Consider the following 26,994-nt stretch of genomic DNA (forward strand, 5'->3'; position numbering starts at 1 on the left):
GTATGTTGCATTGATTCTTATTAATTCTGGACACCAGGAAGTTTTCATCTAAATGGGGTACTTTCTGGGATATCCACAAGGCAGATTGGGGGATGGTGTGGTTAGACACTAAGTCTAATCAAATAATGGTTTAGACTAACCCATTATTTGAGAATGGGTCTCCTGCCTCAGGATTTATTCTAGTCACAAATGGAAAGGGCTTTTGTGAGGAATGATTTATATGAGCATTTCAGGTATGAAGAAGTATTCTGAAGGATGTATGAGGAACAAGAAACAGAATGTTCTATTTAGTTCATGGTATTAAATTCACATTGTACTGAAAGCCCCTGGAATTTGAGTCCTAGTCTAGAATGGACTGCTAACAGGAAAAAAACCAGCTTTTTTTTTTTTTTAAATAAAACTTCATGTGAACTAAGAGTTGGTCTTAATTGTAGTGTAGCTCACTTAATATTCAGGGCTACAAAAACATTTCTTTTCAGCTAATGGAAATGACAGCAAGAAATTCAAAGGTGATAACAGAAGCACAGGAGTCCCTTCCCGAGTAATCCATGTGAGAAAACTCCCAGGTGACGTCACAGAAGCTGAGGTTATTTCCCTGGGATTACCATTTGGCAAGGTCACCAATCTTCTAATGCTGAAAGGCAAAAACCAGGTATTGATGCTAATGTTCAGTGTATTTGGAATATAATTATGCTGATTAACCTTAGATTTAAGACTTAGAACATTCACCAGATCAATTTAAAATTTCAGCAAAAGCTGTAATTCTGGCTGCAGTCAACTTATTACAGTATTTAGTGGGCCTAATAGCACTTCAGATGCTCCCTTTAACCTGGATGTGGGCATGTGTGAGGGCAGATGATAATTCTTTTCCTCAAACAAGCCTTTTCAATTTTTCTTTAGTCCTGGGGAGAAACTTCTTAGAGCATAGCTCTTCTGTTCTTGGCTCTGCTCCTGACTTTCAAATGTATATCCTCATGTAAATTTTTCTGGGCTTCAGGTTTATCTTAAATATGGTACCTGTAACATTTAAAGTTAAAATCAAATGAGATAATGTGAACATGGTGAAAATATCACTTTTAACAACTGATGCATACTATTAAACTACTTTTCTCTTCCATTTTTGACCTTTTATGTGTCTTTCATTGTTGAGAAAGGCATGGAATCTCAATAACTGTTAAACCTTCTCCTGTCGTCCCCTCCTCCCCCAATGGATGAAGAAACGGAACTAGATAAAAAAGTATACCAAAAAAAACCAGGGTCAGTTAGTAAGTAGTAGGTTCTAACTTAAGTCCTCTTGGCTCCAAATTCAGTATTCTAGCTTAAATCTTCCCTACTTTTGATGTTCAGATAGCACATGTTTTTCTTTCTAAGTGTGCAGCTCTGCTTGGTGGTAGTAATTGTGGAGTTGAGATAGTCATCTCAAATATGGGAAATAGATATAATCCCAGGAAAATTACTACTTTCCAGCCTTGATTTGAAGGGACATGAACAATACCAGTTTTACTGAGTAGATTTTGATAGTGAACCTTAGATTACTATTTTATCCTCTACCAGGTAGCATTTCGAACTGTGGGCCACTCAGTTTTTTAAATTTTTTTTTTTTTTTTTTTGCACTTCCATTCTATTTTCTTTAAAGTTTAGCAAGTGGGAAAGTTTTCTTAAGTCCTGCCACCATGTTCTATCCTGGTGTGGAAGTAATCTTGGCTATACTAAGGAAGATAAACCACTTGTGACCCTCTCTAGACTAGTATAGGCTTTTTCAGTCTAGGCCCTTCTGACTTTTTTCTTATTTGGGACCACCAGGTTACCTACGTGGTGGGGTCATGAATCCATTAGTAAAATGAGTGTCCATGAGTTTTGTGAAGATTTACTTAGTAGTCAGTAAAAATAAATGTCATAGATGTTAAGAATTTTTATGATTTTGTTTTTTTCCAGTGTTAAATAATCTTATTCTCTTGGCTTTGAGATCTGAGAATTGAGTTCTTACTCATAGTCCTGCTATTAAAACACTTTATCACCTTGAGCAAATCTGATCACTTCTGGGCCCCAGGAGTTGATAAGGCCATCTCAAGAAAACATTTCCTCCTCCCTCCTTTTCCCAGTGCACTTGATTGATTAGTTTATGATATATAACCCTGACTCTTCAAGAATAATTCCCTAATACAGCCTTGAGCATTACCAACTCACTGAAGGATCCTTAACTTTTAGGCTTTCCTTGAAATGAACACAGAAGAGGCATCAAACACTATGGTAAGTTACTATACCACAGTGACTCCTGTCCTCCGAAGCCAGCCTATCTACATTCAGTTCTCAAACCACAAGGAGCTGAAAACAGACAACTCTCCAAACCAAGCAGTGAGTATTAATTCTCATTACTGTTGAGTCTCGATCATTTCTCTCCCACCCCATTCACATGTCTAGGTCTCTTACTAGGTATTCGTGGGAATATGTGTTCCACACACAAAGAGAAGGATCAGTGTTCTTTCCCTCCCCAAAACACAAATGAATAGACACAAAGCAAATCAAGGCAGTTGATGAAAGTTTTACCAGTGTAAGGTTTCTGAGAGAGCTTTTGAGCTCTAGCTTCTTAAAGTGGATTTGAGTTGTACCTTGGAAGGATAGGGTAGGTAGCATTCAGATGGTGAAAGCAAGTATGAGTGAGTGATCAAAGGTAATCTCATGAACTCAAAAACCAGGAGCAGGGCAATAAAAAAAAAAGAGATAGGAAGAAGACTTAAACTCTGAGAAAGAGATCTTTGCACTTAGCAAGGAGGGTTGAATAGGTTGGATAGGATCAGATTATGGAAGACCTTGAAAACCATACAGAAGAGTTTAGAGAAATTATGTAGTTGGGGGATTTCCTTTTGGAAATTTCTGTTGGAAGTACTTTGGATTGTAGAATAATAGAGAGGACTGGGAGATTATCCTGAGGCCTTGATATAGGTAAGTGGTGGTGAGATAGCAGGGGAAGGAGCAAATCTAGATAGTTTGGGAATAAGGAAGATTTTGGTCTTGTTGAGTTTGGAGTGTTTGAGTGTTACCCAAACTATTAAGGAATAGTTTGCAATAAGATTTGGAGGCAACAAAAGGTCTGAAATTATTTCAATGAGCAATATAAATTGAGCAAAGAGGAGGGTGGATGCTTGTTTCTTTCAGGTTCCAATACATTCTCTGGCTTGCTGCTTAAAATTCCAAGATTGGTATTGATTGGGGAAGGAAAGATATTTTATTAGAAATACTTTTCTGAAAGATCGGGGAAATGCTATATTTGATTTAGTCTTCCCACCACAATTATATCATGTAATGTTTGACTATCAGATACTTAATTTTTGCTTTGAATTTACATTTATCTGTCTGTTAGACTTCATGCTAGTGAATAAAATTGTAATGGAAATTCTGCAGTTTTCTCCTTGTATCTCCCTGTGCCTTTGACAGGAACAATGAAGAGACAGTGTGGAGCCTCTGTATGATAACAATGACTGTCCTGTGGGTCTACCTTGCTAAAGCTCTCTTATACTTATAGCCTTGGATGAACCCAAGGAAAACACTGAAAATGAAAAGTGATTATGGAAAAGTTTTTGGTGTATTATCTATCTTACGTTTGGCATATTGACCTTTAAAATAACTTTGCCGGTATAGCCTTGAAATTACAGCATTAGAAAGTGTTGCTGTCTGTCCCTGAGGACTGCCTGTCAAATAAGAAGCAGGAGCTGTGTTGTTCAGCTTGGTAGTGGTTGTAGTAGCAGTATGCAAATGAAGAATTGGCTACACATGATGAAATAGTATGAATACCCTGTAGGTTTTGGACATAGTACAAGGAAAGTACTAACCAGATGGGAATGTCTTCCACAGCGTGCCCAGGCAGCACTTCAAGCTGTAAACTCTGTTCAGTCAGGAAATTTGGCCCTCTCTGCCTCTGCTGCAGCAGCCGATGCAGGAATGGCAGTGGCTGGCCAGAGTCCAGTTTTGAGGATCATCGTAGAAAATCTCTTCTACCCAGTCACTTTAGATGTGCTTCACCAGGTGAGATTGAACTATGGGTAATAGTATATTGGAGATAAAGACTACCATAGGTTTTGTTTGTGTTCTACTTAGAATTCCAGGGTTGCCCTTGGGGCACTGCTTCAGGTATGTTTTACCTGTTTAATGCTCCTAGAATAAAGACTGGTGCTGATCCTGGCTTCATAATCCTTCATAAAGTGAAGTTTTTGCGGGGGAGGGGCATCATTGACATATTTGGCAGTATGCTACAGCTTATGGAGCCCTTCTAAGAATATTCATAAATGACTGAAATATTATGTGATTATGAAGGAAATATAGTTAGCAAACATTTAAAAAAATTCTCACCTCAATTAAGAACCACTAGAGATGATTATTTAAAGAAACTGTGTAGTGTAGTGAAAGTTTGCAGATTTTTGCACAGGGCTTTTATTGATATTTCGGAACATTTCTTCTGCTATTTTAAACCAACTTGCTTTCTTTAAAGAATTTAAGATTAGGTTAGGGTTTTCAAGTTTGAATGCAAGTCATAATTGGTCATATCTAGATATTCTATAGCAGATGTAGCATTTGAGCTGTTGGGATAACTTTCTTTACAGATTTTCTCCAAGTTTGGCACAGTACTGAAAATAATAACCTTCACCAAGAACAACCAGTTCCAGGCTCTGTTACAATATTCTGACCCTGTGAGTGCCCAGCATGCTAAGTTGGTGAGTGTATCCATTGTTTAGTAGTGCCTTCTTCCCTCTTCCTTTGAAATGGTTTGACCTTATGATAGGACTTGGTCTGCTTATTGCTCTTTCTCTGTGACTTCTTTCTCTAGTCTCTTGATGGGCAGAATATCTACAATGCTTGTTGTACACTGCGCATTGATTTCTCTAAACTCACCAGCCTCAATGTGAAATACAACAATGATAAAAGCAGAGACTATACCCGCCCAGATCTGCCCTCTGGTGACAGCCAGCCTTCTCTTGACCAGACTATGGCAGCAGCCTTTGGTAAGGATTCTTCCCCATCTTAGCAGCTTCTTAATCTAGCCTGGTGGCACACATTCTGGACTGAAACCTGCTGATAATTGTTTTTATGTGCTAAGTATTAGTAAGAAACAACTTGCTGATATCTGTCACTGGCTAAAAAGTTCCCTGCTGCACAGCTGAAAGGAATGTTTAATATATACAAGAATAAGCCCTGTGAAGCACTTAAAGCAAAAAAAAAACAACAACAACAACAAAACCCCGCCACGCTTCCACTGTCACATTTCAGTTTGGGCACAAAAATTAGGGTTTTTCGGAAGATGAACACCTAAAGAACCCTTGAGCCTAGGCAAGGACAACTTTTGTACTTTATGACATACTGACTTTTTTGACATTTACCTAGGAATTAACGGGGGAAAGAATGTTTAATTTTTTTACACAAAGCAAAGAAATAAACAAGGGCCTGGATAGATGTCTTTATATCCTATACATGACTAGTGATTTTAAATGCCTTCTCTCATTTGAGGATACAATAATAGCCCCCTTCTAATTAGCTGTGTCTAGTGCGCTCTAGTACCATTAAGGATCCTAGAGAAGTTTTATTTTGACTCATTGGTTATTTAAAAATAATACACTGGGGGGAAAGCGTATGGAGAACATAAAAAAGGTGCTTTAAAATTTTGAGCCTCTCCCTTTAAAGCAAAGCATGGTGTATATTCAATACAATCTCTTGTTGTTTGGGATTCATTCTGACATTTTCTCCTGGAGGTTTGTGGGTGCGATGATTAGTATTTCGTTTATTTCTAGGTGCACCTGGTATAATCTCTGCCTCTCCATACGCAGGAGCTGGTTTCCCTCCCACCTTTGCAATTCCTCAAGCTGCAGGTATTCATGAATTTTGTGATCCTCACCCGTAGTTTGATTATGCATGCCCATTTCACTGTAAAAGCAAAATAAAAAACACAAAAGAAACCCCCTCCCCCCAATATACATATACACATACAAACACCACCACCACCACACTAAAAAAACCCCATCAAAACCATGTCCATGACAGTTTAAAAAAGCCAATTTAGAACTATTCCTAATTAAACAGTCCTGAGTGCACAGGTAACTGAGGGAAAGCCAGCTACCTGGGAGGCCTTGCTTAGCACCAGGGTAATCATTGAAATGGTAGGAAAATATTATGGAGGAGGTTAACTTTTATCTTTTTAGTGATGACAGTAAGTGAATAGGAGAGAGCCTTGAAGATGATACTGCTTGTAGTCTCATGTTGGCGAGAGCTTCCTCGCTCACGCCAGTTAACTTGATAGTTTCTGTGGTTCTGGTTCCCTTTCAAGCTTCCAGGGGAGATGGCCTGAACTGAATGGTTGAAGTTTATTCATAGTAAATTGAATAAATGGCCTGGTAAGCAAACAGCATACATGAGATTAAGAAGCATGATGACAATGGGCACATCTAAAGACATTTTCATTCAAGTAGTTTGTTTTCCGTGTGGCAATTCCTTACGCTTTCTCCCATTTGTCTTTGGAAATCATTCTGGTGCCCTTTGGGTGGTTTATCCATGCTGTTGCCCATAAAAGTTGAAGATTGTTTTACTTACATGACAGTGGACCAAGACTAATTGACTCATTTGGCCTCCAGAGAGCCAGTTGCATAATATATCTGTGTTAATGTATTTGATTATATGCATGGAAGAATGGCGTACTCAGCATGCAGTTGGTCAGTATGGTTTACAGACACGCTGCTTGTAATTCTTTTATTTTTCTTCTGTTTTTGCACTCATGGACCCAAAGCTTTGTGCTGTTTGATCGCATGTAGAAATTAAGAATTCTGAAGCTAGTAAGGTTGTGTCTAAAATTAAACAGTAAGCATCATTAAAAGAGTTTTAAAGTAATGGAAATTACTTAACAACCTTAGTATTAGCGTTTTTTATAGGAAACCGGGCTTTTAACCATTATTGTTTGCATGGCACTAGGAAGACTTAAATTACTTCCCTCAGCTGCAGCCAGGGAACAGTAGACTATGTACTGGTTTTATATTGGTTTCTTCTTTTTAATTTCCAGGACTCTCCGTTCCAAATGTTCATGGAGCTCTTGCTCCACTGGCGATTCCATCAGCAGCTGCTGCTGCTGCTGCAGCCGGGCGAATTGCCATTCCTGGCCTCACAGGGGCAGGGAATTCTGTCTTGCTGGTTAGCAACTTGAACCCAGAGGTTAGTGAAGTTTTGTTATCCCTTTTTATTCCAGTGAACTTTTAACTTTCACTTTCTGGAAACTTTCAGAGAATGTTTCACCTTATCTTAAATCTCATTGCCTTTAAGGAAAAAGCCAAACTAGAAAAGCCAGTAGGGTTGGTCCTGCTCATCTGTGAGCAGTAATTTCCTTAGAAATGGGGCAATATCACAAAATCCTGGATCATTGATTTTCATGATTCCAAGGAAGGGGAGCCCTGACCCTTAATTTTATTCTCTTTAATTTTCCAACTGGTGATGGTTGGGACCTCTCAGTTAAACAAACTTCTTTTTCATTACAAGACTTTTTTAAAAAAGTAACATTAAATTAAGTATGAAGAGAGTCTGTTCTGCCCTCTACTCTCTGTAAATGTCTTTAAACCTTGACAGCTTGGCTTTTGTGTACTCCTACCATGTTTTTCCCCCTCTGGTCATTTGCTCACATTTATTTTCCTTTCCGAAGATTGCTTGAAGTTTTCTTATTCTCCCCCTAACACTTTGAAATTTACATTTTCAATTCTATAATTTTATTCAGAGTTGAAATATTTTTTGTTTTTCAATGAAGGCAATCTTTAAAAACAAAATTGAGATTAAAATCAAAAGATGCAGTCTAACCAAACTATGTTATTTTACTTGGTGGCTTTCTGTCCAAATAAAACTTTGGATTGGAAGTCTTAGATTTCCATTAGCACTAGGGGAAGAGACCGAGAAATGGTGATATTTGAAAGTATATAGACTGCATATGAAAGCAAATGTTTTAATTTTATGTCAGATTAATATATTGCCTCAAAGAGCTTGGATGAGAGTAATGCTCAAAATATTTAACTCTTGATGGAATTAACATTTAATCATTATTTCAGACCATTCTTTTTCATCTGTCTGACACGCTTACACTGTTTCCCATAAGGCATGAGATAGGGCAGTTGCTCTCTCTGAAGGACACACCTTTCTTTTGACTTTACCTTTCCCCCTCTCCCAATTGATCTCTTTCCATTTGAGATCATGACTTTATGCACACTGTAGGTATGGAGTAGAAACAATTTTAGAATAATTAGGAGTGCCAGGATTCCTTAGTGATAAGTGATTGAAATTCATTGTTCCTAGTCATTTATTTGGTTCAGTGCTAGATTGGGTTAAATATCTTGAGTCCAATCTGTTAATAGATTTCAAGCAGCTACTTTTTGGTGAAAGGAACCATTGACTATGTCATGCCTTTTTACATTTTTGATTGAGTTCTTTACTACCCATCCAGCTTATCTTGGAGCTAGAAAGTCTGATACTTGTAGTGAAGCTATAAACTAACAGACTGAACCTTGTCATTCATTGCTTGTGTAATCAGTGTTTTTAGAAGCTTATCTTTGTAACCAGTTAGTAAGAGACAATGTTTTTGTGGAGTGAGTTTAATGATGTAGGTGGAATTTATGGGAACCCAAACTGGAAAAATTAAGTTATAATGAAGTATCAGAAAGGGGTCTGGTTATCCCTTTCTCATCCCTCTTTTCCCTGTAACTCAAACTTGACCTATTAGTGGGATCATCTTGGAACTGAGTTTGCTTATGTAGTGACCTGTTTAAAACATTGTACTTTGGGGGAGCTAAAGGAGGAGCAAGCTAGTGCTTCCTTATTAATTGACTCCAGTTTTTCTCAGCTTGCATTGTGCAGTTGCTGCATGCAAAATCTTAAGAGCACTGCTGTTTTAAAACTGTATTCTTTCAGAATCAAAAACCCCAAGAAGCCAGATTTATAGCAGAAATTGTGCTTTGGGCCACTTTTATGAAAAGCAATTTGACATTTTAGAAGTCACTCTGCACCAATATTGTTTCTTGTCCTCTGTGTATATCAAGTAAAGATACTTTTCTTTATCATTGTGTTCCACTAGGAAAAACCTAATAACTTCCTGTAAACAAGTATTGTATAGAGTATTCTTTATCTTACTGATGGAACACTACATATTTCCTTATGTATTTACTGACCTGTGTTTTTTGCTACTTTTTTCTTTTCTCCCCTTCCCCTTTCCCAATTTTTTTTCCTACCCTTGATCCGGAATTTCTTTGCCAACTGACTGCACGGTACTTCTGCTTCCTGTTGTTGCTTGAAACAAACAAAACAAAACAAAACAAAACACACAATAAAAATTCCCCTTCCAAAAAACCCTGCTCTTCGGAAACCAACCTGCCCTTCAATATTAACCATCTTGAAAACTTCATCATCCATCAACCAATTTCGCCATTTCCTGCGGGGACTGCCCTTCCTCGTGGTGGACGATTTGTGCAACCTCCGCTCTCCCCTTCGATTCCTTACCTTCTCCCCTGTCCCTCCGCTGCCTTGCTCTGCTGTTCTCTAAAGAGAGTTACACCCCAATGCCTCTTTATTCTTTTCGGTATGTTATTATTCACACTTTTTATTACTTTGTTTTCATTAATTTGAGATTACTTTTGATGCCTCAAATGTCCAGTTGTTTGCAGTTTGCCATTTTGAATGCATAATTTCATTTGTATTATCATAGTTTGCCTTTTATATTTATTTTACTTTGATCCTTTAGATGTGCATGGTTTACTGCTTTGCATGTCTTTAAGAGGAATATATTGGTAGCATGTTAGATTGACAGTCCTCTTGTAGTTAGGCTTACATTTTAATTTACTAAAATCCAGTATTGCACAGTTCTGCTACATAAAGGTTTCTACAACTAGCAGAATAAATAGTAAAGTTCATTGAAAAGAGACTCATCATTGTGAGTGGGATTTTCTTTTGGGGTTTTTATTTTCCTTTTTGGGCTAATTCATAGATGTTATAATTAGTTTTTCCTAACCTGCTAATTACCTAAGGATTGTTTTTTTTTTTCCTGAATTTTTGAAGGCGTTTATGGTGATGTCCAGCGAGTGAAGATCTTATTCAATAAGAAAGAGAATGCCTTGGTTCAGATGGCAGATGGAAACCAAGCCCAGCTTGGTAAGGTTGCTTCATTCATTGTCCTCATAATCTGGAAAAGCCTAAGAAATGAACCATAATAGGGTAGGAGGGGAGGGTTGCTTTGAGCCAAGGTCTTCTATTTTATATGAAGGGCTTTTTGAAAATTTAAATCATGACTTCATAAATTTAGGGCATTAGTTATTGTAATGACTTATTCTTTGAATTTCTGAATTGATAATAAAGTAGGATTGGTAATGTTATTGGTAATAAAATATTTTGAAATAACCTTCTTATTGGACAATGATCAATCGGTACTTTAAAGTTAGAACCAGGAGTCTAATGTTTAAAAGGTACTGAATAGCATTTCCATATTGGAAATAAAGGGAGGTGATAAAATAACCTCTCATCTCACCTTTTTCAGCTATGAGTCATCTAAATGGACAGAAACTTCATGGGAAACCTATCAGAATCACTCTTTCCAAGCACCAGACAGTTCAACTTCCCCGTGAAGGACAAGAAGACCAAGGTTTGACTAAAGACTATGGAAACTCACCTCTCCACCGTTTCAAGAAACCAGGCTCCAAAAACTTTCAAAATATCTTTCCTCCATCTGCTACCTTGCACCTTTCTAATATACCGTAAGTATACAGCAACATTTGGTGGAATGTCTTGAGTATCTGTTTCAGTGCCTTTTGTTGGGAAGGTGGTTATAGAATTGAATTACAGACCATAGTTCACAAAACATCATTTATATGCAATGGAGTGTTAAAATTCTGGGATATAAAAAGATGACTATGCTATAGTTCATCTATTTAGGAATAGCTTTTCTTTGAGGAAAGGATTTGTAGTACAAGATTAGGAGAGGGCAGTCTGGGAAACTATGAGATTGAGAGCATCATTATTGTGAAGATTTAGAAACACCAGAAATTTAATTTGCCCATCAATAGTCCAAACTGTTTTTTTGGGGAAAACCAGACTGAAAAGCAGCATGGTACGATACTTGATTTTATGTATGATGTAATTGACGTTCTGTTTTATCTTAGTAGAAATTAGGAAATGTCTTTTTCAGAATTTGGTGTCAAAGTAGTTTTGAAGGAAGCATGTTTCTTATTAATGGTCTTCTGCTGATGTTTGATTTTGTGAGGGCTGTTTTCACCTTGCAGCTGGGAAAGGGCTTTGAGTTTTGAATAGAATGAAGGCTTTGTGTCTGACCAGGTGAATAAAAAAAAAAAATCATGAAATTCTCACATTAACCACTGTCCCAGCCACCCCAAGCAAAGGGTTCCTTCTTTGGTCCTCCATTTCCCCCAGTAGAGCCAAAGAAAGCAGCATGATTCAGTGTGTAGTAAGCAGCCAAGAGACCAGTTCCAGTCTCCTGCTATCTGGTTCTTTAACCTTGAATAAGTCAGTTAATCTTTCAGTAGTGGAGTCAATTCTTCAAGGTTATGTTTGGGCTCATTGGAGGACTTGGACTTTTTGTACCAACGTAATCCCAGGTCCTGGCCATCTTGTCAGGGATGGGAGATAATCTCTTGTTCTCTCTTAGGTATTTGTCATTTTCCTCCCAAGATAGAGAATGGGAATGAAGTAAAGGTGACATATGGTAAAGTATCCTTTTTTTCCCCCCCACTTTCAGGCCTTCTATATCTGAAGAAGATCTTAAGATGTTGTTCTCAAGTAATGGGGGAATGGTCAAAGGATTCAAGTTCTTCCAGTAAGTAAATATTAAAATTACTCCTTCAAATTAGATATTAGTATATTGGGAGGAAAACACAGTAGGGAAATGCGTTATAATCATTTCAATTCCTAAAATAGCTTTCCAAAGAAGGTATAGTGGAGGAGTGCTGGACCCCTGGAGTCAGGAAGACCTGAGTTCAAATACAACCTCAGATACTTAGTAGCTGTGTGTTGATGGGCAAGTTACTTAATTTCTTCTTGTCTCAGTTTCCTCATCTGTAAAATGAGCTGGAGAAGGAAATGACAGTCCATGCCAGTGTTTTTGCCAAGCAAACTCCAAATGGGGTCATGAAAACCACTAAATAATAATTTCTGAGCTCTCTAATAATTGGAATCAAAGCTCGTAAGTGCTTACCTGTCCTAGGCACTGCTTAGGTGCAGGAGGAAACAGGTTTCTGAGATTACCTTCCCAACATTTTAAAATGCAATGAAGCAAATTGGTTTTTTTTTTTCTCTTGGCAGAAAGGACCGGAAGATGGCTCTGATCCAGATGGGCTCAGTGGAAGAGGCCATTCAGTCCCTTATTGACCTTCATAACCATGATCTTGGAGAAAACCACCATCTTCGTGTGTCCTTCTCAAAGTCTACCATTTAAAATTTGGGAAGGCACAAGACAGAATGAACCTGACTGACAAGAACCCCAGGGTTTCAGCCTGGTCTGTAAAGGCTGAGCACCTGGAATCACTTCCATCATTCCAGATTTAAAAAAAGCCACTTTAAAAGCAGCTGAAGTGACCTTAAAAGACCAGAGATTTTATTTTTTTAAGTGAATCAGTTTACCTGTTTTTAAAAAAATTAAATCTAATTCACATTGTTAACCTTGCGGTGGTGGGATAACAATCTTGGTGACTGTACAAAAGCTACATGATGAAAAAATCACAAGTTAAGTTTACGCTTTTTTGGAAACTGCTCTGGGAATTTTCTCCCCATCCCCTTAAAAAAGAATCCTAACAAGTTTATCAGGTTTCACATTGATGCCTTTTAATTTTCTTTACCCAGTCAAGCCTTTAAAGACCCCAAACCACTGTGTGATCACTCTGTCGCCTGAGAGTCAGGATTTTTCAAAGTATCTGATGGGTCCCCTATAGCCCATCCTGTCCTGGATTTTAGGATAATGCTCCTAATCCTAGATTCTGCTATCCTGTGCCTTAAACTTTTTTTTCTTTTGGTTGAGTGGGGAAGCAGGGAACTACTGTGTGGTATATCAGCAGATAGTTGTTGAGCTTGGAGCATCTAAGGGGATTAGAAGCTCATTCTGCTCAGAGCAGATGAGAAGTTGGCCAAGTGGATAAAGAAAATATTGGGCATTGTCTCTACTGTCCGAGAATTGTCTCATAATCTGCAATAGTATCATGTATCTTTCCAATGTGTCTCCATCGGTATTCTGTTTCCAGCAGAAGTAAGTGGGGTTGGTTAGAAACATTCAACTGACCAAGCAAATAGGTCTGAGCAAGTCAATTTCCCTTGTCATACATTTTTATTCCAGTGTTGACAGCAGTTGAGCCCCCCTGCCTTTTATGACTTGATCAAGCTTATACTTTCTTCATCATTGATTGAACCCTTTTCGAGATGAATCAGCATGAATTTTTCCAAATTTGTAGGTGAATTTAGTGATTTTTTTTTGGTTTTCTTTTGTAGGGGTAAAGTCCCTAAGTTAGTGATATGTTAAGCTGAGGCATATTTATGACCCCAGTTTGACCTTTATTAAGACCAAGTAGTTCCTACCATCGTCCCTGTTGCTTGTCTTCAGCATTTGTTTGAATTCTTGTATTATACTTTTGATGCAGTTGCTGTCATCTGTGCCTAGCAATATTCCAGTTGACCAAATATTCTAATCTTTTTTTTCATTTATATGCAAAAGATAGTTTAAGTAACTTTTATAGAAAGAGGATTAAAAATGGTATAAGTGTAATCTAAATTTACTCTTGTGGTATTACCCTTGTATACTGTGCTTTTATTTTATTCTTTGGTAATTAAGTGAAATTGTAGGGCAGGAATTTAGTTTTGATTTATCAAGCTGCGGTCATGGCTGTGAGGTTGATCAGTAAAGGGAAACTAATTGGATTGGAAGATAGATTGGGCTAAGGAGATGTAAATGTTCAAAGCAGCAAACTACAATGGCTACTGAAGAGGTGGATTGAGTGAATGGACCCAGGCTAAAGTTATCTATCTCTCTTTTTAACCCACCCCCTCAGATTCAGAACTTAGGGAAGAAACATCTGCAGCAGATGAGTACATCTAGTGGGCTGAGCCAACTTGTACTGTGTTCAGGTGGCCTCACTGCATGGTCCTTGCTTCTCCCCACACCATTCTGCCTTCTATTTTCACAGAATCCAATGTTGCCTTACATCTTCGTTTAACCTTTAACCTGTTTATCTGCAAAACAGATCTCTTAATACATTTTTCAGGGTTTTTTCTGCAAATTGTGGACCAAAGTTTTTTTTTTTCTTTTTTTTCTTTTCTTTTTAAATTGCCTTTTAGTGCTGGTAGTCATGATATCCCAAAACTCTTGGCTGGCCCAGTACTGAAGGTTTGAAGTCTTAACCTTTTTTAGTTCCTCCCTTGAAACTCCTGTGGGTGTGAACTGTGCTGGAAGGAAGGATATGATAGCTGAGTGAATTTGTCTTGGGTTGCTGGCATAAATGTGGGTAGTAGTTGTCTCTCCATCTATCTTGCTGGAAGGAAGTAGTGGGATATTAAATATGCCATAAGAGCAGTGATGTTTTATTGTGACAGTCTTGAAAAAAATTGTTCTTTAATCCCCTGTTCTGGTTTAGCTGAAAGACTCCCAGGAGCAATCAGGTCATCTTTGGGAACTGATGTTTGCAAGAATCTGCATTAGTTTTGTGTGTTTTTTGTTGTTGCTTGCCCCATCACCAACACACATACACACACATATACACATACCTCTCTACTTGGGAAGTCTCCTGCCTTCCTAGGAGGGAACACTTTGGTTGGCCTGCTCTTCACTCACCCTCCGCACCCATGCCCAAGCATTTATGTGAACCCATGTGCACAGCTGGGACAAGATCTCAGACCTCATTTTGGCTTTACTATAGGCTATTTGTTGGAATGCAAGTGAGGAGGTTGGCCAGGGGTATTTTTTTTTTGCCAGATACCGAGTGAATCTGTTGCAAGCCCAGCACCCAGGCGACTTCGGGTCTGTCTTTTGGATCCCTGTGTTTGCATGTAAAGAATGTGAGTAACAAAGGGTGTACATATTTATAATTTTTTTATACCTGTTGTAAGACATGAGGGGGCAGCAAAACCCAGTTTTTTTTTATGGTGAACAGATGTATTGTATATTTTGATAACAGCTATTCCAGGTTCAGTATTGTGAAAGTGGGGGGCGGGTGACCACAAACAAATTCCATTGCCTGTTTCGAGAATGTTTGTAATGCAAAAAGAATTGAATTAAAACTATTTTATAACAAACTTTGTACCTTCCTGTAGCTCTATTATTTACTGTTGGGATTGTAGAAAGCAGTTATTGGCCAGTCTGTACTTTGTGCTTCAATAAATTTCTTCTGTATTCTTTGCTTCTGATTTTCCTATCTTTTTATTGTGCCTGTTTTTGTTTTTGTTTTTTTGTTTGTTTTTTGCTACTGTTCTTCTTCTTAAATGTAAATCCAGCTGCCTCCCACTTAGTTTAGTGGATTTTTAAACTATTTTCTGACATTGTACAATTTTGCAGTCAAGGGGAGCATATTGTTACTTTTGCCTCCCTCGTTTTCTGCATCTGTTGAACTGTTTGTTTCTGCTTGAGTGCCACCAACATTGCACTACTCTCACGTGACAAAAATCAGACGTAGAGTCATGAAGTAATTAGAGTGGATTTTTAACTGACTTGTCCATCTAACACTTCTTAGCTTCGTGATGTGTATGTCTTAAAAATAAACTAACACGTTAGCAATGCAGTGTGATTTAGGAGAAAGGATTCTGTGTCTGGTACCATATTACCAGCTTGGTTTGGGTACTAGTCCTCCCTATTAGTCACTATTAGTGACATTCAGTGAGTCTTCAGAGTCCTCTTCCATGTCTGGAATAAAGCTTCCTAAGCAAGGAGTGTATTTCCTGCTTCTTTTTTTTGTCCTGGTAATTCATATTAGAGATTAATGAATTCTGGGAAGTCTTCATTTTTAGATAGAAATTTTCGAGGGCAGTATGTGGGGAAATATTACCCTTTTCACATTAGTTCTTGGTCTCTATCTTTCTAGCCCCTTCAGCAAGTCCATCTAAAACTCCACCATCTTGATGTGCATTTCATATATGCTTCGTGTGGGCACTGTTTTGCATTCATTTATTCAGCAGTGTTTTGTGAAGCTCCACTTTGGATCTTCCTGTGTTGTTGATTCTCTCAAATCTTGATATTTCACTTTGAGTATCAGATAAGAACTTATTAAAGTACCTTAGTATTTCAAGGGTCTGTAAAACGAAAACGTTGAGTGAGATGACTTCTTTGGCCTCTTCTGGCTCTAAATCTGGTCCTAAATGAGAGCTTTCATTCATTTTAAAGGAAATGTGCTTTTTGAAGTAAATGCGTGAATTTTAGGATGAAGCCCAGAAATGTACCATTAAGGACTAGCATAGAATCCTAGCAGAAAAAAATTCTGAGGCCATCTAATGTCCCTCTCAGTCATGAGGAAGTTGGAATACCTCCTCTACAAGAAGTAATGGTTTACCACTGAGAAGGGATGTGAATCAGTAATTCCTGTGAGCAGATATGGCTATGACAGGTGAGCTACATCTTAAAACCTGGGAAGATGATAAGTGGTCCTTTGATGGCCTATCTCCTTTGAAGGGAGATTTTATTGGAGATTAAACGTTGCATGTTTGCTTTGTAGCTCAGAATGAGTCTTCATGCACCACGTGTGTGGTGCCTTTTTAGTCTTAGGGATGGTCTAGATGACCAAGCAATAGTAATAGTTACAGGGGATATTTTTTCCAGATTTAAGCACTTGCCCTTTTTTTTTCTAATGCTGTTAGTATTGCTCTGTCCTAGCCTCTACAGAAGTCTGTAGTACCAACATTTTGTCCTGAAAAAGTGATAGTAGGAGTAGTGAGGGTTGGCTACTAATTTAGTAGGGGAAGAGTAGTTTTTCTCCCAGGCTTTTCCCAGTTTTCTTTCTTATGAATGATCCTGGAATTCTAGCTATAGAATAACATCTCTTTCTAGACATTACTTCAGTGATGGTTTTTCCATCAGCCTTAGATTCTGGCTCCTAATGTTAAAGACATAGTCTTCATTGAGGAAGCACAAATTTCACATTCCACATAAATCAGAATTTCCAAAATAGATTCTGTCACATATGCAGCAAAGTTTACCAGCAGAGGTTGAGTAATAGAACTACCTGTGTAACTGCTTGTAATGTTATGTAAATCATTTGATTTAATTAATTAAATTATTATGTATGCTAGGTACTGTACCAGGGAGAGCAGGTTGGTATTATGGGGATCCTGTAAGGGAGTGATATAACTACTAGGATAAAGGGAAAGGGACTAGTTTGTGAATTTTAAGTGTCAAGGAGTAGTGTATGTAGCATCAATTAACGGGGTCCCTTATAGTCTTCAGTAGGGGTGATAATGGTCCTATATGATTCTGGAAACTCACTAAGCAGATGTTGAGATGGATGAAGCTGGGATACCAATTCAAAGAGGTTATTGTAATAAATCAGGTCTCTTCACACTTTAAATCTAGAGGTCTCCGAGCAAAGGTGGAAAGGGTGGTGTTTGCTGAACGGGGGTGTCAGCTATCCGTACAGCTTTGCTAGAGAATAAGGAAGGAAATCAAGCATTTATCAAGCTCCTACTATGTGCTAGGCCCTTAAGCTCAAAGCAAAAATGAACCTGGTAGAACTGAACAAAGATTGTGCATCTGTTCTATGCATAGCCACATGCCTTGTGTTGGGCATTCACAGATGAGCAAAAGAAATAAGTGGTCCCTTTCTTCAAACCACAGGTTATCCAGTTGTGGGAAATCAGACAAAATTAGCAGAAGAATTCGTCCCTGACTTGGTTAACCAAAGGGGGAGTTAGTTAATGAAGATGAGAAGAGAAGCAGCATTGCTCCTTGTGGATAAGGGAGTGTCCTGGCAGCTAAGTGAAGATCAGCCTTTGATTGAATCTGCCTGGTACTCACATTGGTACCTTCTCTGAGGACAGCATCATGGGCTCCAGGGCCTTTCAAAAGGAGACTTGGCACAATCTTGCCATTTCTTTATGCTTTTGTCCTCATTCCATTATTCTTTGATAGATTCTCATCCTATCTCTGCTTGAATATATCCAGTAACATACTCAATACTTTACAGGTAATGTGGGGAAAAATTGTAGAAGACAGGACCAACTGAACTATATGAAACATCTACATGTATTCTTTCAGTTTGAACTGAACTCAAGGTCAGGCACTCTTTCAAACTTGCATTTTTATCAACAGCACAGCACCTGGCACATAGTGGGTGCTTAACAAACGTTTATTGACTGAATTGATTACAGGGCTAAATCATGTAGGATATATGTGTGCATGTCACAACGCAAGCGAATATATGTAACAGACAACTCTTTTTGTTCAGTTGTTTCAGTTGTATTTTAGTCCTCGTGACCCAATCTGGGGTTTTCTTGGGAAAAATAACTGAAGAAGTTTGCCATTTCTTTCTCCAGTGAATTATGGCAAACAGGTCAAGTGACTTACCCAGGGTAATATGAGTAGTGTCTGAGGCCCCTGATTCCAGGCCCCAGTGCTCTTATCCACTGAGCCACCTAGTTGCTCCAAATAACAGTAGAACTATGTGCAAAATAGCTAGTTTATATGTGAAGATAAAGCTTATAAGTAATAGGTGGATTACACCCATGATTTGTGCTTTGTAGTCAAAATTAAATAAACATTTAAAAAATACGCAATAACTAATGTGCAGCATTGAACATGCAGTTATATGTGGGCATGTTGACTTGTGTATATCAATATTAGTTTACTTACCTGCCAAAGTATAACCCCTTTACTAAACTCCCCAGCAACGTTATACTGTTCTGGTCAATATCTATAGACTGAGCATTCCTGTGATCATCTGTATTTCCAAAAAATGTTTTTTCCCAATTACATGCAAAAACAATTTTTAAAATAAAGTTCTAAATTCTCTCCCCACTCCTTGAGAAGTACTTTGATAGATTATACATGTACAGTCATGCATGTTGCAAAAGAAAATGCAGGTGCCCTCCCCCCAAAAAAAACCCAGGAAAAATAAGTGCTTTGATCTGCATTAAGATTATCATTTCTTTCTCTGGAGGTGGATAGCATTTTTCATCATGAGTCCTTCAAAATTGTCTCATATTGCTGAGAATAGCTTCGCAGCAAGCACAGTGTTTGTTACACAGGTGCCCTAATGAGTGTTGACTAAAATTGTCTGATGGAGGCAGTCTGCACAACTAGTAGACAGTTTTTTGCTTTTTGTTAAGATTTCATCAGCCTCAACCCTCCAGAAGTCAGTATGTTTATGGGCAGCTAGGGGGTGCAGTGGAGTGCCTGATCTGGAGTCAGGAAGATCTGAGTTCAAATTTCAACTCAAGACACTTAACTATAGCTGTGTGACCCTGGGAAAGTCATGTAACTCTGTTATCCTCATTTTCCTCTTCTGTCAAATGAGCTGGAGAAGGAAATGGAAAACCATTCCGATGTCTTTGCCAGAAAAACCCAAAAAGGGGTCATGGAGAGTTGGATATGACTGATTGAAAAGTGTATTAAGTGCCAACTAGGTGCCAGGCACTGAGGATACAGGAGGCAGAAGACAGTCCCTACCTTCATGGAGCTCACAGTCTATTGGAGGAGACAAGCAAACAATTATGTACAAACAAGCTATATGCAGTATAAATAAATAATTTTGACCGGATGCTTGAATTAAGAAGGGTTGGGAAAGCCTTCCTGTAGAAGGTAGGGTTCAAGTTGGAACTTTAGGAAATGCAGAAGGCAGGAGTGGGGAGCATCCTAGGTGTGAGGGGCAGCTAGTGAAAATACTCAGAGCCTTAAGGGGAATGTCTAAAAGTTTTAGAAATAGCTAGGAGATCAGTGTCACTGGATTGAAAAGGAGGGTGCAAGTGTAAGAATATGGGGAAGGTGGGAGGGGGAGTCAGTTGTGAAGGGCTTTGAATGCCAAACAGGATTTTATAATTTGATCCTGGAGGTGGTTGGGAGCCACTGAGTGGGGGAGGTGATGTGGTCAGATCTGTGCTTTAGGAAAATCACTGGTGGCTGAGTGGAGGATGGACTTGAGGCAGCCAGGCACACCAGCCACTGCTAGCAGTCATCCAGGCATGAGATGGTGAGGGTCTGCATTAGAGTGACTGCAATGTCAGAGGAAAGAAGGCAGCATATTAGAGAAATGACTACAGAGGCAAAATTATCAGGCCTTGGCAACAGATTGGGTGTAGATGGGGAGGGTGAGAGTTGAGCTTGATACCTAGGTTTCCACCCTGAGGTACTCATAGTTACCCCAAATAGGAAGTGGGGGAGGGTTTAGGGGAAACACAATGAATTAAATTCTGAACATGTTGAATTAAAGATGCCTACTGGATATCCATTGTCTGAAAGGCTGTTGCAGGTGTGAGACTGGAGGTCAGCAGAAAGTTTGGGGCAGGACAGGTAGATTTGAGAATCATTAGTATAAAGATGATAAATTTATGGGAGCTCATGAAATTGCCCAAGTAACAGAGGGAGAAGAAGGGGGGGCGTCCCAGGAAGGAACCTTGTGGGATACATGGTTAGAGGACATGACTTGCATGAGGGTCCAGCAAAGGAAAGCAGGATGGTCAGATAGGAGGAGAACCAGAATTGTGATGAAAACAGAGATGAGAGTACCCAGGGAGGAAAGAGTGATCAAGTCTGAAAGGCTGCATATTTACAGTTGAGGAAAGGCCAAGTAATTCACCTGTAGACAAGAAGAGGTTACAGTTTATTGTCTTTATGGGACCTCCATCAGTCTTGGATTATTTGGGGAAGTTGTTCAGTCTCTAAAACTAGTTGTGGGATAACTTTCCATTAGTCTGCTAACTTTGGCAAGGTTTAACTTTACCAAGATTTCTTAGCAAAACCTGTTTTATTGAAGGCCTTAGCAATATATTCAGACATCATACTATCAGTTATATACCGTTGAATTTTCCATTCAAATCCACTTTGGAAAAGATCTGACCTTCTAAGTGTTGTTAAGCAAATTGTTGTCATCTAAGCCAAAAAAAATACTGATACATTTAGGAAGATCTAAGTCCAAGATTCTGTCTCTGACCTCTAAAGTTGGAAACAAAAACACAAGTGAAATATACTTCTCTTTTGTTTGCTCTTAGTCTTAAACAAGAACAACAGGGCTTCAACCAAATGCCAGTTTTAAATCTTCTGTCCCAGGGAGGGAAGTCTTATTATCTCTCTGCTACAATTATGCAGCGATAGGGCCTAGTAACTAGAAATGTAATGGTTAACTACACTTATTGTACTTAAAGAAAAAGTAAACAGAAAAGCTTAAAAAGCAAACAAATTGAAGAAGTGGAAATTTAGGAAACAGGTACCTGGTCTTCAAGGAAAGGAGAAGCAAAAGACCAGCGGGAGGCGGGGGAGGGATTAGCCACCAGTTTTGGGTCTGCCCCTGAGTGAGCCCTGCAAAAACAGGATTTGCCCAAACATGCCTTGTGGCCTTGGAGTCTGGCGTTGGCAACCTCATTGCGATATCGCTATTCCTGCTTCCATGGTGATCGCTCTCCATGGCTTTTGCTTTCTTGGTCTCCAACCAAGCTGTTTGTTTGGGCTGATTCCTCCTATACACTTTGTTCTCGTATTTGTTCACTTTCCTGGTTCTCTGCCTCATATCTCCTTCAGGGTGGGAGGCAAGTTATCTCAGCCCTTTTGTCACAGTCTTCTGTTCAGGGTAAAATCCCAGAAAATAAGGGGGATGTTGACTGTTCTGTCTACTGCTGGACCTAATGTCCTGTTAGAAGATCGAAATGTCACCTAATCTGTTATCCCACCAGGTATCTACTGGGTATACATGAAAGTCATACAAGATTCTTTGAAAGATATGAATAATGGAGATAATATTGTTCAACAACTCTCTGATTAATAACAACAGGCATAGCATGAAATAGGAAACTAAACTTGCCAAAAGGGTTTGCACAATCATGGAGGAAATCCAGCACAGAGTCCAAATGGGAAAGGGATTTCCAGTGGCAAGCTCCTTCACATTCTTCTTTTGTGGATGACATTCACCAATGGCATAAAGCCCTGGAACATGGCTGAACCTCCTAATGGAGATCCATAATTTCTCAAGAACTCATTCAATCTTAACTATCCACCCTGAAAAAAAACATGGATAAAGAATGCCCGTTATATAGACATATGCAATTAAATGGACAACCCAGAGATTTGATCTCTTTCATACATGTATCTAGGATGGACACCAGGGAAGGACTGTGAACTAGACAGTGAATGAATCCTAGAAATGAACAGGAAAAGCAAAGCAAGTTGGAGAGCTGTTCAGTACTTCTAATGACCTCAAACTTTGTCAAAGAAACAAATTCCCACATTTTTTGTTAATATTTCCTTGATTTTGTCAGTGTGACCCTGGTCAAATCTCTTAAAACTATAAATTTCATGGAGGCTATGTGAAGCATGAACTGCAGTATCCAAAGAAAGAAGGCTGGATGTAGCCCAAAGGGCAATGAGAAGGTCCATGGTGGGCAAGAATGGAATGCGACATTTCTCATGAAGAATTTTCCAGGAGCTCTAGTCACACATTGCCAACTACCTATTGGATATTTTGAAATGCATACTCCGCATGCATTTCAAGCTTAATATGTCTAAATATGAAAGTATCATTCCTGTAGAACCCTGAACTCTTCTGTGTTGAGGACCCCACTATCCCTCTGGTCACCCAATTTTACAACCTCAATGTCATCCTTGATTCCTCTTATTTCATACATTCAGTTAGTCATGTAGTTTCTGCCTCCCTTCACTCACACATGTATCACCCTAGTTCAAGTCTGCCCTTATCACTTCTCACCTGGATTATTGAAATAGCATCCTAATGGGTTTCTCTGACCCAAGTCTTTTTTTTTTTTTACTTCATAGCATATTTTTATTACACTTTTCACTTTCACGTACAGTCATTTTGTTAATGAATTAAGCATCTTCCATATATACTGATGAAGACAAACATGATCCCCATCCCCAATTTAACAAAATGATAAAATATATAAACAAGTAACATTTAATCATTTAGTTTTAATTACAAATGAAGACAAATAGGCTCAACTTCAGAAACAAAATAGGTGACCTTTGAGGACGGTGCTAAGAAACGCACATGGCTTTAGTCCTGTTTTGCAGACCACATTTGCCCACATAGAAAAAGTCTTGATCTCTCTGCCAAACAATCTCCTTAGGCTTAAAAAGTTCACTTGCCCTCTTCATTAATTAGGTAGACTAAACTTGAGATATCTGGACTGTTATAAATTAGCTTTTCTTTTTGCATGCTCACTTCTTTTCCATGTATATAAAACCATAACTGAGCGAGGAATGCTTTTTTTTTTTGGTCCCTAGAAAATTTTAGGCATGCCGTAATAAATTTGATCCAATTCTACCAGATACAGCCTCTGCTAAAATATTTTCTAGAGAAAAGATACTACTACTTCACAAAAATTATTCCACTATTGAGCAGTCCTAGATATTAGAAGGCTTTTTTATTGTCTGACTCAAGTCTTTCGATTCTGTTACTTCTTTACACAGGGCTAGTGTTTCTAAAGCCTAGGTTCTATTCTCAGTGAACTCTAGTGATTCCATTTTGCCTCTGGGGCAAATCTTTTTGTGCCTCACGCAGCCCTTTCCCAGCTCTCTCTTATATTCCTGAGAAAATGGAGGCCATTCTCTATGAGCTCCCTCTTCTCATCTTTCAGCCCCTTGATGGTGTAATATCCCTTCTAGGTAACTCCCTAAACTTGTATTTGCAGTGACCAATTGAGGTCCTCAGAGGGTGCTTACTACTATTCAGTGTTCTAAAGATAGCTACAAGGGTGTGGAGTTTCTACTACTGTTGTTCATGAGCCCCCACCAATGTGCTTATTAATGATTATCATCTAGATTTAATTAGCTTTTAGAAAGGATATTTACTAAGCAGATATAACAACAGCTGTTACAAAAACATTCCCTTAAAACTAGGGGCATGCTGAATATACAGGAAATCCTTGAATATACAGGAAATCTGGTCAGACTGGGCTCAAATTTAATAAAAACCTAGTAAGGTCCATTTGCAGAAAACATACATCAATGGGTAACATAGTTACTAACTAGTCTCTAATGACTAAGGATCACATTCTGTAAATGCTGTTTCCTCATTGTACCTCATTTGAACTCAGTGTGACTCAGCCTCCAATGCAGATGGTACAGCTTACAAAGTTGTCACCTGGTCATTTGGATATGGACCAGGAGAAAGAGAGAAAAACCACATTATTCTCTATGCCATTCCCTTTCGAGTCCTTCACTGCTGGATTTGACCACCCCTACCCTGACTAAATTGGCTTGTTCTTTCTGTATGGAGCCCAATGGTGTGTCTAATTCTTTTAGCTAATTAGAAGGTTTCTTATGCACTGTCATCTGTCTTTATTGAATGATCTATATATTTTATTCCTTTCAAATCTGTTAGAGACAGGTTCTAATTTAGTTTTCATTTTTGATTGATTGATTCAGTGGAGCTTAATTTACATTATTTGGGGGTGGTGTAGGATCCTCCACTCTTACAACATCATCACCCACTACCTTCTAAAGAAGTCTCCAGTCTTTGATGAAAACTTAATGGCCTCTCTTCTTGTTTAGACCAGTCTCTTTAAATTTACCCTTGGTCATATTCCCTTCTTACTTCTCCAGCAGATTGGTGTATTATTGTCCACTTGTAATCTTTATCATCTCCTTACCTGCTTGTTCTTTTTTCTTTCTGCTGATAAACATCAGTCTTCTCTGTCTTTAAAAAAATTCCTCACTTAGATCTCTCATTTCAGATAGTTATTATCCTTTAACTCTCCTCCCTTTGTTAGTCAAACTCTTGGGGAAAAAATAGTTTTCACTCATTGCCTTAACTTCCCCTTTCTCTCATTCCTTCCTAAAAACTTCCACATTCTGACTTTCCTAATTGACTCACTATCCCACTCTGGCAGTTTTTTCAAACTTTTTCATCCCTCCACAAAACTCCCATGGCTCCCCCACCCCCAGCTCTCTCAGTTGAGAAACTTGCCTCGTCTTTTTGGTAATTTTTTAAAATTCATTTTAAACTTTAATGCAAAATGAGAAAAAAACATTTTCATATGCACAGTAGAACACAGAGGATTCAATATAATACAAATTTCCATTTCGAGAAAACATAATAAATAATACACATGGTTTTCAAAGCTACTCAGCTTTGCTTCTTGGTAGGTTTTCTTTTGTTCTCTGCTGTGCACTTTTTACTTTGTTTTTCCCTTCCTCCCCTCCCCCCATATTTTACAGAAACAATTGAGACGTTTGCTTTTTCTCCCCTACTAATCTTGGCATTAGCCTTTGCAAAGGTGTAATGATGGGGGTAGGGTGGGGTGGGAATACTGCCATTTACCTAGCAGTTTGGGTGAATTGGGTGAAATGGAGGTTATGTGAAGAAAAGGGCTATGAAATAAGTCTAGAAAAATGGGTAGAAAACAATTTATGGAGGAATTTTAATACCAGGCTGAGCATTTTTTATTTTATCCTGAGTGCAAGCCATTGAAGGTTTTTGAGCAGAGGAATGACCAGTTAGACATGTACCTTAGGAAGAGTGCTTTTGGCGGATTTGTAGAGGATGATTGGGTAAGGATGCAGTCTTGACTCTGGGACTCTTAGGAACCAGAAGTCTAGAGGCTGAATTAGAAAACAGAGACTTTTCTCAGCTTTCCTTTCTTCAGACACCTTCTGCCCACTGGATCTCACAGATAGAGCTATCAGTAAATATTTGCTGAATAAATGTAAGGAAAGCACTACAAGTTACCAAGGCAACAACTAGCTCCCTGGTAAGAATCTTTAATAATGGGCTGTCCTAGGGTACTTGGCTGTCAGAGATAGAAGGGCTCTTAGAATGTAGTATATAGAACACAGAGTGTCAGAGCTAGACTGGCACTTAGAACAAAGGATGTCAAACCTGGGAGAGTCCTCAGGACACAGAATTTCAGGGCTGGGAGGACCCTTAGAACACAAAATGTCAGAGCTGAGGGGGCCCTTAGAATACAGGATGTTAGAGCTGGGAGGTGACTAAAGATGAAATTAAATAGGAATGAATTTAAAATCTTGTTCTTGGATACAAGAAATCAGTGTCACAAGCTTATAAAATGACAGAGGCATGAAAAGATAGCCATTGTTCTGAAAAGGTTGGTGGATTTTCTGTGGAAGGCAAGCTTAGTGAGTCAGCAATGTGATATGGTAGAATATACTCAGTAACATCAAAGATCAGTTATTAGGAACTTCTTACACTTTAGGAATTAGTGGGTCCTCCTACCTGAGGGTCTTTCAGCAGAGGCTGCATCACCCATTAAGAATAATGACCATTTTGGTATACTTGATCAAGAACAGGCAACATTTTCAAGTTTCCTTTCAGTCTCTGCTTCATGTGATGGACTTGGTTGTCTCAGATCTGAAATTCTCTGATTCCATGAATGTTTCCCTTACATTTTGTTTAGACCTGCTTCTCTGCAATTCCTACACAAATTTGCCCCACTCCCTCTAATAGTCCCCTCCCCCCACAAGTAGAACAATCCAATAGTCCAATCTGACAATTTAAGAATTGGAAGGAACCTTGGTAACCATCTAGTACATCCTATACACAAAGGACTCCCCCATATAACCTACCCAACAAGTGGTCATACAGCTTCTACTTGAATACCTCTAAGGAAAGTGACCCCACCACATCCCAAGACAGCCATTTCACATTGGGGCACCTCACTTCTGGTAAATTTTCCCTTATATTAAACCCAAATTTCCTTATTTGAAGCTTTTACTATTGTTTCTGGTTTTGCCTTCTGGGGTCAAATGGTTTAGTCCCTTCTCCACATGTCAAACCTTTGGATACTTCAATTCCTGAGTTTTCTATTCCCAGTTCTATTAACTGATTCTTATATGGC

The 26,994-nt window shown here is 38.7% G+C and overlaps 1 protein-coding gene across 4 annotated transcripts in view; it reads left to right on the forward strand.

The window, feature by feature from the left end:
• PTBP1 (polypyrimidine tract binding protein 1) overlaps positions 1 to 15,288 on the forward strand; it is a 32,218-nt gene extending 16,930 nt beyond the window's left edge. For 2 of the 4 annotated variants that reach the window (XM_072601745.1, XM_072601747.1), the window contains 12 exons: positions 480 to 652; positions 2,209 to 2,355; positions 3,853 to 4,023; positions 4,599 to 4,709; positions 4,823 to 4,997; positions 5,781 to 5,858; positions 7,040 to 7,188; positions 9,553 to 9,586; positions 10,063 to 10,155; positions 10,538 to 10,754; positions 11,753 to 11,830; positions 12,316 to 15,288. In XM_072601745.1, the coding sequence (XP_072457846.1) occupies positions 480 to 652; positions 2,209 to 2,355; positions 3,853 to 4,023; positions 4,599 to 4,709; positions 4,823 to 4,997; positions 5,781 to 5,858; positions 7,040 to 7,188; positions 9,553 to 9,586; positions 10,063 to 10,155; positions 10,538 to 10,754; positions 11,753 to 11,830; positions 12,316 to 12,448 (1,559 nt within the window). In that variant the 3' untranslated portion in view covers positions 12,449 to 15,288. Of the gene's footprint in view, positions 1 to 479; positions 653 to 2,208; positions 2,356 to 3,852; positions 4,024 to 4,598; positions 4,710 to 4,822; positions 4,998 to 5,780; positions 5,859 to 7,039; positions 7,193 to 9,552; positions 9,587 to 10,062; positions 10,156 to 10,537; positions 10,755 to 11,752; positions 11,831 to 12,315 lie in introns of all 4 variants that reach the window. The other 2 variants (XM_072601748.1, XM_072601746.1) reach the window with 2 other exon arrangements.
• The last annotated feature ends 11,706 nt before the right edge of the window (positions 15,289 to 26,994 follow it).

This window comes from Notamacropus eugenii, chromosome 4 (assembly GCF_028372415.1).
Source record: "Notamacropus eugenii isolate mMacEug1 chromosome 4, mMacEug1.pri_v2, whole genome shotgun sequence".
In the NCBI taxonomy this organism is placed as follows: Eukaryota; Metazoa; Chordata; class Mammalia; order Diprotodontia; family Macropodidae; genus Notamacropus; species Notamacropus eugenii.